At 48.5% G+C, this 12,260-nt stretch overlaps 1 protein-coding gene across 1 annotated transcript in view; it reads right to left on the reverse strand.

Moving 5' to 3' along the window:
- Window positions 1-10,306: 10,306 nt before the first annotated feature.
- Window positions 10,307-12,260, reverse strand: part of RAPGEF6 (Rap guanine nucleotide exchange factor 6) — a 130,851-nt gene continuing 128,897 nt past the window's right edge. The window contains exon 31 of the mRNA XM_014948103.1: window positions 10,307-10,794. Within this exon, the coding sequence (XP_014803589.1) occupies window positions 10,769-10,794 (26 nt within the window). The 3' untranslated portion in view covers window positions 10,307-10,768. The remainder of the gene's footprint in view (window positions 10,795-12,260) is intronic.

The following is a 12,260-nucleotide window of genomic DNA, read 5'->3' on the forward strand; positions in this document are numbered from 1 at the left end:
CTTCCTCAGCTTCTGCCCCTGCTGTTCTTGTTAAAAACATTGCTGATGATACATGAGGTGTTCTTTCTCCCAGCCGTTACGGGCCAGTAGCACCATTTCCTGGAGCTGGGGCGTGCTCACCCTGCCATGGACACCACCGATGGAGACGGGGTGAAGTGACAGCAGCTTCTCTCCTGCACGTCCCTGGTTGTTTGTTTGTTCCTCCTGATGTCAAACGTACCGTTGGAGGAAACATACAGCCGTGTTCAGGAGTCACATCCCCAATTACATTTAATTACTGCCGCTGTAAAACCGAGGGTGACTTCTATTAAATTTAATTACTCCCCTCTGCAGACGGCGGAGGCGGTGGACCAGGGGTGTCTCCTGGGCACCACGGCCGCTCGGTGGGAGACCAGGAGTCACAGCAGCAGCACGGGGTCTCTTGCTGAGCTGAGCTCAGAGGCAGGGCACGACGCCACAGCCCCACGGGGTGAGGGTCAGGACCATGCTGTGACCAGAAAGCCCTTGCAGAGAGCAGGGAAGTTGGCCCAGGCACTGGGCTGCAGAAGCAAGACCAGTTTTCAGCATCCCACCATGCAAAGGTTGGGAAGCAGCATGGACAAACCAACCTGCACAGCACCCACTGGGTGCCAGGGGCATCTAATCTCCCCAAAACCTCCATCACTGGACCAGAGAGCCAGCACTGGGATGGGTACCTGGATAGCATCTCCTGGGCTGGGATCCAAGTGAAGGCACCAGGTCTGGCTGAGACCTCCTGCTAAGGGCCTGCCAAGCAGGAGCCCAGCACAAGACCTTCCCCTCCAGCAGCTTTACTACAAGGACAGAAAATAAAGTGAGAAAAAGCAGAGGAGGCATCACACTGCAGCCATGCAGTAGCGTTGTGTGTTCCCCAAAATAGGATTACACCAAGGTGGAGACAAGGAGTGTTCATCGTCATAGAATGGGTTGGGTTGGAAGGGACCTTAAAGATCATCTTCTTCAGGGACACCTCCCTCTAGACCTGGGAGTGGAATCCTGGGCAAGAAGGGCGTGAAGTTCTCCACCAGCCTCTGGTATCCCAGAAGAGCTTTCCCCAGGTTTGCAGGAGGATTCCCTGAGGCTCATTAGCCATGATTCCCAAAGGATGGGTAAAACTTTGGCACCTTCCCAGGAGGGTCACTGCTGCTGGACGCCCTCTCCCCTGGGGAGACGTGAGTTTTGCTGCATGTCAACATCTTACTGGATGGCAAAGTGGATTTCTGCTTCTCCAAACACACTTACCATCCCCAGGACTACTGCACTGTGGGGTTGTTCAACACAAGTCGTGTTTACTAATAAACAAGTGTGAATTTATAATAAACTTGATGGTGCCTAACTGATAGGTCTGAAAAAAAAAAAAAAAAGGCAATTATCTGACACTCTCGGCTACGATCCTAAAACAGATGTTTGAGTATATAAAATTATGTTGTGAGGTTTGAAATTGCAGATACAATTACAACCTTCATCTTTATTGCTGCTCGTAAGTGTTAAGCGCAACTACATCTACATTTGAAATTCAGTTATTACCATTTTTCTTCGTCTCTCCCAAGCCAGGATTGACTCGCAGCGTTGTCACACTGGTAATTACTCTCCTCCTCTATCCAGGGGAACGAGCAGAAACATTTGTGGAGCCCATTTAACATTATTCTCCTACAAACAACTTGGTTCTTCCTGCGTCTTTGGGGCAATCCCCCAGGGAAAGACACGGTGCTCTCAGGCTGCCAGGGCAGGAGAAACCCAGCACCAGGAGCCAACAGCCCAGCAACGACGAGAGCCATAAATATGAATAAATATAGGCCTTCATTTCCTTCCCACTTTGTTAAATATATTTTTTATAATTTGCATTTTCCAGGTTTTCTTCACAGCAAGAAGAACTGCTTTACCCCTCCTTAAAAAAATGTCATCAGTTCATGTCATCGCTTGCCTCCAGGACCTGGATCTCCAAGAAAGCTAAAAATACAGCAAATTCTGGGAAAAACCAAATTCTGGGACAAACCACCAGAGTTGATGCCACAGCCCTAAAGCACATGGTGAAAATATCACGGGCTCCAAGTCCTCCTCCTGAACCGAGGTGGGACCAGGAAAAATGCTTTTTCTCCAGCCCCCAAAAGTGCAGAAATTTGACACAGAAGAAGAAAGCGAGGCAGAGGTGGCTTTTTGCACTCCTGGTGCTCCAACACCGTCTCTCTCTGACACATTTTACCCTCTAAATAAGTGCCAAATAGCTAAAAACATCTGCCTGACCCTGCTGGCAGAGCCCTGCTGCATGGCCTGACCCCCCCAGTGTGGGGACAGCTCGGGCTGCTGGGTCCCCTCATTTTTCCCTTCTCCCTTTGAGCAAACAGAAAGCATTTTTCTTGCAGGAAACATCTGCCAATGGAGCAGCCTCTTGTGCTGGGAGAGGGGATTCATCTCTCTTTTCATATTTACTTTGGAGCAACAATTCTCAACTCTTCTTCGAGCACATAATACATGGCATTATTGCAGTCTAACAAGCAGTTACTAATTCTGCCCAATAAAATCTGATTGATACTCGCTTTCCAGCAGAAAACAAGGAAACAGATTGGTTGATTGGGACGCTCTGCCCACAGCCTGAGTTTGGTAAATCCTCCCCCCCAGGGGTGAAGGCAGGACCCAGGGCAAGGCTGGAAACACATCAGGGTGAGGATGCCACCCTATTTGAAGTCATTTTAGACAAACAAAAGGCAACAAACTGGGCTGTGCAAAAAGCTACTTAAAGCCACTAAAAGGAAAAAAAAAAAAAAAACAAAACCCAAAAACCAAACCAACAACAAAGTTGGAAGACAAGCCCAAAATTAAAGTACCTCATTAAGCAGGAGCGCTCTCTAATGAAACTGCTTCTTCTTAATTTGGTTTTACACAACAAATGGCTCGCTGCGGTGTGGCCATCAGGACACGGCGCTTCCCAGTAACACCCCAGTGCTACCTCTGCCTTCCCAGATTGTCCCACCACGGTCTCCTGATGGTTCTGCTGCACGGACCTGCAGGAGGAAAAGCTCTGCAACCTCCCGGCCCAGCTGGGGACGAGCAGAGGAAATGGCAAGGGGTAAATATTGATAAGACAGGGATAAGTGTGTCTTCACAAACAGGTGATAAAATATGGATGAGATTGTCTCCTCAAACAGGGGAGTTGACTGAAATTGCAGGAGTAAGAGAGCCAAAAGAACAGGAGAGTCAATTGAAACTGAAAAATAGGGGAAGTAACTGAAAATGCAAAAGTTAGGTAATTGAAAAACCACAAAAGTTAAACTTTTATGTACTAGGTGGCTCGAGAAGTCTGTACCTTCCAAGAACCTCAGCCAAGGGGGAAGGAAAAGGGTTCCCTGTGGTGGGGAATGAGGATAAAATGGAAGTTACATCCTCCGGCAAATGGAGAGAGCCCACAGGGATGCACCCCAGGGGACTCTCCCTCTACTCAAATAAAGTCTTTGCAGGACTCCTCTGTCTCCTTTGTGAACATCCACCTCTGGCTACGGAACTTTCTGCACAATATTACGGGTGAAAACAGGTTTTCCAGGCAAGTGGGAAGGAAACCCGGAGCACCCACCGGGCAGCCTTGGGAAATCCTAAATGCAAAGTGACCTGCTGGGACCAGATGTCCTCGGATTCGGGACCCACGATGTCCCCGAAGTGTCCCCCGGGAGGAGTGTCCCCGCTGTCACCCGGGGGGGCGGGCAGGGGCCGAGCATCGCGGGGACCCCCCGGCTTCAGCCCCGGAGCGGGGATTTCGCGGAGGAACCGGCCAAACCAGAGGCGATGGTGCCCTCTTGTGGCAGCTCTTCTTTCTGCACCTTCTTGGAGGAAAACAGTCATTTTCACAAGTTTAAAAAAAAAAAAAAAATTAAAAAAAACCTATCGACTTCCCACAACAGGCCTGAAATCAGAGAAACCCCAAAAGAAAACGGAAAAGCTCCCCCCGGGAGAAAGAAGCTGGTGAAAGAGATGAAGTTCAGCTCTCACAGCCCCAGGGAGAGGGACAAGGGCTGCACCGGGGGAAATATTTATTTTAAATGCCATTTGCACTGGGGAAGCCAACAAGAAGCCACAGGGTTTGTTCCCCAGCGTGTACCCCTTACAGGAGAGTCATGATCCCTAAAGAAAAAAATAATAAATATATATATATCCATAAGGCTCCCATGTATCTTACCTTTTGGATGATCAGTAAATAAATAGAGGGAAAATGAAGTTACAAGCTGGCCCCGGGGCAGGGGGGGTCCCATCCCACCCACAGCACCACGCCGGGGGCTGCCACTGCCCCTGGGTCAGTCTGCAAAAATGAGGGAAAAAAAAAAAGAAGAGAGTATTTTCAGCTCTGGTTCCATCCTTACCTTCTGCAGCCATCTCCATTTGTATTTCAGAGGGTGTAAGAGCCTGCAAGGCACCGTACACAGCCCGGTGGCATCTCTGCATCAGGTTTCATCTCACTGTGGTTGTTCTGGGTTGGACACAGAGGCAGCTGAGCTGGGACAGACCCCGGGACCTGGGGAAAGCAGGGGAGATGGAGCCACCATCCCCATGAGTAGAGCCTCCCTACAGGCCCCTGCGGATCCTTGGTGTCCCCAAGACACCACCCCGTGTCCCATACAACCACATCATGGAATGGTTTGGGTTGGAAGGGATGTCTTCCATACAACCGCATCATGGAATGGTTTGGGCTGGAAGGGACCTTAAAGCCCCCCCAGTGCCACCCCCTGCCCTGGGCAGGGACACCTCCCACCAGCCCAGGTTGCTCCAAGCCCCCTCCAACCTGCCCTTGAACCCCTCCAGGGATGGGGCAGCCACAGCTTCTCTGGCCAACCTGGGCCAGGCTCTCACCACCCTCACACCAAACAAGTTCTTCCCCACAGCTCAGCTCCATCTCCCCTCTTGCAGGGTCAAACCCTTCCCCCTCCTCCTAGGGCTCCCCTCCCTCATCCAGAGTCCCCCCCCCATCCCTCCTACAGGCTCCATCACCGTGTGGGAAGAGGGGTTTGGGGGCAGAGGGAGGGTGAGGTGCTGCAACACACCAGGGGGGCGGCAGGAGGAGGAGGAGGAGGATGGACAAGCTGCTCTGGGGCATGGGACAGGCAGGGAGGATGGTGAGGGACCACAGAGGTATAAAGTACGGAGCAGGGTGCTGCCTGGGGACACAGGTGACAGCGGTGGCTCCTTCCTCACTCCCCTCCTGGTGCCCAAGAAGCCATTTCCCTGGCCCAGGGTGGCTGTGGTGACCCGTGGGCTGTCTGTCCCATGCTCCCCCACTGCAGTCCCAGTGTCCCCAGCATCCCACCCGCTGCACAGCCAAGGGGACAAACACCAAACTCGGCTGGACCATGGGCAGCGTCTCCTTTGACGTGTCCAAGAGGACACTGCAACTTCTACTGCTGCCACCGCGCCCACCGCCATCCAGAGTCCCCCCCCCATCCCTCCTACAGGCTCCATCACCGTGTGGGAAGAGGGGTTTGGGGGCAGAGGGAGGGTGAGGTGCTGCAACACACCAGGGGGGCGGCAGGAGGAGGAGGAGGAGGATGGACAAGCTGCTCTGGGGCATGGGACAGGCAGGGAGGATGGTGAGGGACCACAGAGGTATAAAGTACGGAGCAGGGTGCTGCCTGGGGACACAGGTGACAGCGGTGGCTCCTTCCTCGCTCCCCTCACGGTGCCCAGAGGCCATTTCCCTGGCCCAGGGTGGCTGTGGTGACCCGTGGGCTGTCTGTCCCATGCTCCCCCACTGCAGTCCCAGTGTCCCCAGCATCCCACCCGCTGCACAGCCAAGGGGACAAACACCAAACTCGGCTGGACCATGGGCAGCGTCTCCTTTGACGTGTCCAAGAGGACACTGCAACTTCTACTGCTGCCACCGTGCCCACCGCCCCCTTCCTGGGTGCCCTGACACTTCAGGACCCACATTGTCCCTGCAGCCACCTCTGAGGGTCACAGAATCACAGAATCTTAGTGGTTGGAAGGGACCTCTGAGATCATCGAGCCCAACCACAAAAACCAAACCAACAAACAGAAAAACAAAAAAAACCACACCACACCAAACGCCCACCAAAAACACCGCACCCACCAACTAAACCCCACACTCAACACCTCACCATAAACCAATAACCTTGGGCACTAGAGCAGGCCCTGAAGAGCCACGTCTACACGTTTCTTAAATCCCTCCAGGGATGGTGACTCCACCACCTCCCTGGGCAGGCTGTTCCAGTGCCTGACCACTCTCTCAGGAAAGTCCTGGGATTTCCAGTGCAAAACCCCAAGTGTCCCCACTGTCACCCAAGGGGGATGGCAGCAGCTGTGCAGGGCAGGAGCTGGCTCTGCAGGACGATGCTCTTCTTCTGCAAGCTGAGACCAGGGAGGGGACACCACGCCAAAACCTGGGGGGACACGGAGCCAAAACCTGAGGTGTCACTGCTCACTGTGAGGACAAACATCACTCAGTGGCTGCTCCTCGCTGAGCATCGCTCTGGGAGGGCTCTCCCTGCTCCCATCCTCCGCCAGGAAAGAGCTGCTGGAAACAATTCATATATGTAGATTGTTTATTGATTCCAACATATTAATAGATTGGATAATAAACAGTACTTTTAAACATTCTCTTAACCAAAAATATAACAAATATTTACAATCACTCAGTAAAAATACAAAAAGCATACAGAGGCACTGTCTTTCTAAAAGACATAAGTGTAAGAGGTATCAAAAAATAGGAGACAAACATTGCTTGTTACAGAATACTTTACAATCACTGACTTGTGCAGTACAATTGCTATTGGAATATCATTACATCTGTGCAGTTTTGCCAATATGCTCACATATTTAGAATTTAATTAATACCAAGCTAAACTGCATTCCAGGTATATCAAAAATAAAGATAAAACAATTAAAAAGCACAACGTAAGCAAAAGCTGGGTTGGGAATTCAAGGTAGATCACCCTCTATACAAGCGTTCCAAAATATAATGTGTAAAGCTTTTCTAAAGAGAGAGTATCCCTTTTTTCTTCTGTTTTTGTGAAGGCAGTGGCAAGTTTATCCTTTAAAAAAAAATATATACCTAATTCTAATGGTTTTTATAAGTTGGGATTTCCACTGTTGCCTGCGATGAAGTGACCTGGGAGATGATGGAAGAGGTTTTGCACAACCCATGGGTGCCACCTCGGCAAGTGACATCGCTGATGGGCTCAGCCCCTGGGGAACGGGGACACCCACCCTGAGCCTCTCCCAGCGACACATCACTCCCCTCAGGAACTCCTTACGGGATAAAAACAAAGCAAATGAGCCAGAAAAGGAACATGCTGCCTGTCGTGAGCAAACATCCACCCCTTCCTGCACATCCACATCACAAAAACCTGAATTTAAGTATCTGCAGACATCGCCTTCCCGTTATTTACTGTATTTGGGAGATGAAACCAGAACTCATAATCAGTCATCCCATTTTCCCCTTCCTGCAACTGGGGAGGCTGATTAAATTTCACAAAACCGCACTGCTTTTTGGGGAATTACTTGGAAATTTACGCTGTAAAGCATCATGGAACACTGTAGGGTTAAATCACAAACACCTGAAATGGATCTTCCACCTGCAAGTCACCAGCAGAACAAGCAGCAGAAAGTCAGCACCCCGAGGTGTGGCAGCAGAAAAACGTGACACAAGGCATTTTAATTGTTCATGGAAATCAGAGCCCGAGTTGGAGGAAGCCTCTGGAGGCACCAAGTTGGGATTCTGCCATCCAGAAGACATCGCTCCACTGAAGCGGTGTACAAGGGGTACTGACCGCCGTTTGAATTAGGGAAAAAAGGGATAATGTCTCTTCAAATCCCCACCAGACACACTACATTTGGCTATCGGCCCCGATCAATGTGATCGGTTGATTTAAAAACAAATAAAACAAACAAAAATCCCAGCAAGGACCAGCAGAGGCAAAAACCACACTGTGCGGGGCAGGAGAAGCAGGAGGAGCAGCTCATCTGTCCGGAGTTTACACATGATTTATTTACACCAGCTGTATTGGATATTAGGAAAATATGATTAGCAAGACTTTCACTCACTGTAAAAAAAAATAAACCAAACCAAAACTTTCCAGTGCCCTGAAAAGCCCTGCAGAACAGAGGGAGGCTCTTGATGTGCAAACACCACGTCTCAACGGGAGATTTATTCAACTGCTCTGTAGGAGACCCCAACCCCGCTCCCCCGAGGAGCTTTTCCGTGTCCTCCAAGGCAGCATGATTGGGTTTTTTGGGGCAAAAAGGAAGTCATTTAGAAACCAACCCTCTCATCCCTTCGACTTTTGTTCAACAGGCTGGAATAAAGCCCAGCTCAGCCCCCGTGGGAGCCCTGTGGCTGGATTTACCTGGCAGAGCACGGGTGAGTTTGGGACGGAAGGGGAAGCCTGTTGGACGCTCCACGGAGAAGTTCACAAGTGACTACAGCTGTCGGTGGGATCACTATGAGTTGGGTTCATGTCCCACAAAAACATCAATTGAACAATTCCATTCCCCACTTTACAAATGCTGAGAAGAATCGCTCTGCCCTGCATTGCTTGGACACTTAATCTTTACTCATTAAGGCCTGCGCAGGTTCATTATATTCATTAAGGCCCCGAAAAAAGCAAAATGTGTTTATTGTGATAGACCTCAACTCATTTTTCATGGATTTTTTTTTTTTTTCAACTCCTCCTTTTTGTGCCAATAATTAACACAGCCAACCCGTTAGTTGGGAATTAGGCATCCCCTCCTCAGCTCCGCTGGTTATGTTTTCCCAATCCCAGCCCATTTGGGGGATGTTCTGGCCATGGGGTGACACTGAGCCTCGTGCCACGGGGAGGGGTGACACAGGGTCACCAGCAGCTCTGGGGAAAGCACATCAAAGGCTTTGGGTACTTGTGTCACACTCAGAAAACACTGCGTTCACCTGGCACCCCCCGCACACGTCCAGGAAAAGAAAACAACAAACCTTAAAGCTCTTCACGACTATGGATATAGAAATCAGTTTTTGAGGCACTGTAAAAATGACAAACATCTTCTTTCTAGCTTAGGCTGTAAACATCACAACAAAGATTTACAATTAAATGTTTAAATACATATTCACACATTCATGTCCGATTTTAACACTAGGATGGGGCATCGTGTGCGAGAAGAAAGAAAGAAAGAAACTGCAGGTATTTCCAGTTCTACCCCTCTGCGCTCTGGCTGGCTAAGCAAAAATCAAATCAGCACTTGATTTGAACGTGGTAAAACTAAAGGAACGTGAGTTAATACTGCCTGGCTGCAAGTCAGAACTGCCACTGCCACTGCCACCACCAGGATTTTTATCAGGGATTTAAAACAAAGCATTTTGAGATCATCGGTGTTTTCCAGATGAACACCTGGCTGCAAGTCAGAACCGCCACTGCCACTGCCACCACCAGGATTTTTATCAGGGATTTAAAACAAAGCATTTTGAGATCATCGGTGTTTTCCAGATGAACACAACAGGGTTTTTTAAACCCATCTTAAAATGCATTATACTTTTGTATAACGACTATGTCATTTAATATTCAGTTTCACAAATTATACTGTGAAATGAGGGTGATATATATTTTTCTTATTTTTTTTTAAAAGATAACCTTTGCACCTAAATCCTGTGCATAAGGTGATATATATTTTTTTAATTTTTTTTTTTAAAGATAACCTTTGCACCTAAATCCTGTGCAACTCTGGTAAAAGGCCAGAAGGTGTGGGATGATCTTAAAACCCACAACACAGGGCTCAGTTCGGTTCCTGGCTCCGTGCTTTGCAGGCTTGACTCTGCGGGGCAGATCCTGGTTAAAGCTCTTTTGGGAAAGCCCCAAACTCCCCTGGCAGCTCCAGGTTTCAAACCATTCCAGAAGAGGGAGGGAGAGCATCAACTACGGCCTTAGTTGTTTGGCAGCTAAAATATTTCCCCAAAAATCCTTCAAGGGTGGTGGGTTTTGGCCGTGTGGTGCAGGAGGGGAGCGGCAGAGGCAGGGGCTCCCTGCCTCACACAGGGCTTTGTGCTCTATTTATATTTCATCTAAAACCACCCTAAAAATCCGTCTATTTCTGCACCCGATAATAACGTCCCATTTCTAGTTTTCTGCATTTATACCGAGAGCGCAACAATTCACGTGCAGCTAATTTACTATCACATCGATTAAACACTGATATCAGCCAACCAGAGCACTGCCAACACAAAGAAAGGAAATTCCCATTTAAAAAAAAAAAAAAATTAAATTAATAAATTATTTTCAGATACTTCAGCAACGTCCTTTGCTTTTGCTGACACTTTGATATATTTTTTTTTTTTTCTTAAAAAGTTCATAAAATAACACTCTTCAACTTATAACGATCATGTAGAAAAGAAGGAGGATGGAAAACTACCCAAGGGTTATGTGGTATCGTACAGAAGACTTGTTTTCCACGTTTCAAGTGGTGGTGACAACTGGTCCTCCCCAATGCACGAAGCCTGGTCCATCTCCGGACACTCGGGACGTGGGTGTCCAGGGAGTCAGTAACACTCCTTGAAAACGGGTTTTCTATCTCACAGGCAGAAATAGCTTTTTTTGTTGTTTTTTTTTAGGCGGTGGTGGGTTGAAATAAGGTAGAGAGATGTGATCCAACCCGCTCCATCTTGGGCTGGCGAAGGCGTGGGCTGAGGTCAGCAGCAGCAAGGGGTCAACGATGGCCAACAGCGTCCCGTGGGCCTTCTCCCCACATCCCTGGGGCAGGGAAGTGCTTCACAGGCAGAGCCCGATGGTTAAACTGCTGATACTTGTTCGTCTTCTGGAAAACAAGAGGAAAAAAGAAGAAAAAAAAGAGTGAATGATTCCATCAGTCCCTGCCTCGGATGCAAAACGGCACCAAAGGGCGCCCAGTTACGTGATTACACTGGTTCTGGGAAGATTTCGCTATTTCATAGAATCATCGAATGGTTTGGGTTGGAAGGGACCTCAAAGATCATCTAGTTCCAACCCCCCTGCCCTGGGCAGGGACACCTCCCACCAGAGCAGGTTGCTCAAGGCATCATCCAACCTGGCCTTGAACCCCTCCAGGGATGGGGCATCCACAACTTCCCTGGGCAACCTGTTCCAGTGTCTCACCACCCTTTCATCATGTCTTAATCATCAACCATGATACAGTGGGTATCACCATTTAGCAAATCCTCAGGAATCTGAGGAATTACAGTCATTGTGATAAAGATGAATTACAAAACAGAGAAGCCCAGGTCCTCCAGCACCGCCCAGCATGCAGCTCCCCCTGAGCCCAACGCACCCGTTGGGGAGAAAAGCAAGTCAATAAATTACTTTCCAACATGCAGCCAGCGCCGTATCCCCAAGGAAAATTAACCAACACTTTAAAAACAGTAAAACAGGCGTTCTCTCAAAGTGTATGGTTAAATTCAGTTTAGAAAAATCTGGATTAAAATGTTTGAAGCAATTGCTTCCTTATTTTTACAGCAAAAACATTTCATGTGACAAGTGAATTAACGCTGGGCAACGCTATGTGTTACCAGGAGTTTGAATTGCAGCACTAATAGACATGTTAAATTCTGGTTACGAATTTTAAAGGGCCAAGATGGGATCATTTTGCATCAGAAATCATTTTCATCTAAATCCACACTCATTTTAAGCCAGAGTGAAATCCAAGGAAACAACCACAACATTTGAATAAATAAAAAAAAAACCCAAATGAGTTCAACAGCAAAGGGGAGAGAGAGATGACACCAGAGCATAGGGACCAAGAGCAAATCAGCAGGTAAACGATTCGGGAGAAATTCCCCAAACTTGACCTTAGTTTTGACACAATATAAGAGCAGTCTTTTTCAGCAAAATCTCCCGCATTTCGGTCACCCCAAACACGCCGTGCTGGGCAGCGTTGGCTGTTGCTTCAAACAAGATTGTGAGGAATTTGACTGGAAGAGACACTGTCGGGCCCAGCCATAGGGACCAAGAGCAAATCAGCAGGTAAACGATTCGGGAGAAATTCCCCAAACTTGACCTTAGTTTTGACACAATATAAGAGCAGTCTTTTTCAGCAAAATCTCCCGCATTTCGGTCACCCCAAACACGCCGTGCTGGGCAGCGTTGGCTGTTGCTTCAAACAAGATTGTGAGGAATTTGACTGGAAGAGACACTGTCGGGCCCAGACGGGCTGAAATTAAGCCAGATTTTATTAAATGCACCTTTCAGAACAGAAATTCACTGTTATTTCTTTCATCATTTTTAAACCCAATCTCCAGAAATCTCCGT

This window comes from Calidris pugnax, unplaced genomic scaffold (assembly GCF_001431845.1).
Source record: "Calidris pugnax isolate Ruff unplaced genomic scaffold, ASM143184v1 scaffold27, whole genome shotgun sequence".
Classification (NCBI taxonomy): Eukaryota; Metazoa; Chordata; class Aves; order Charadriiformes; family Scolopacidae; genus Calidris; species Calidris pugnax.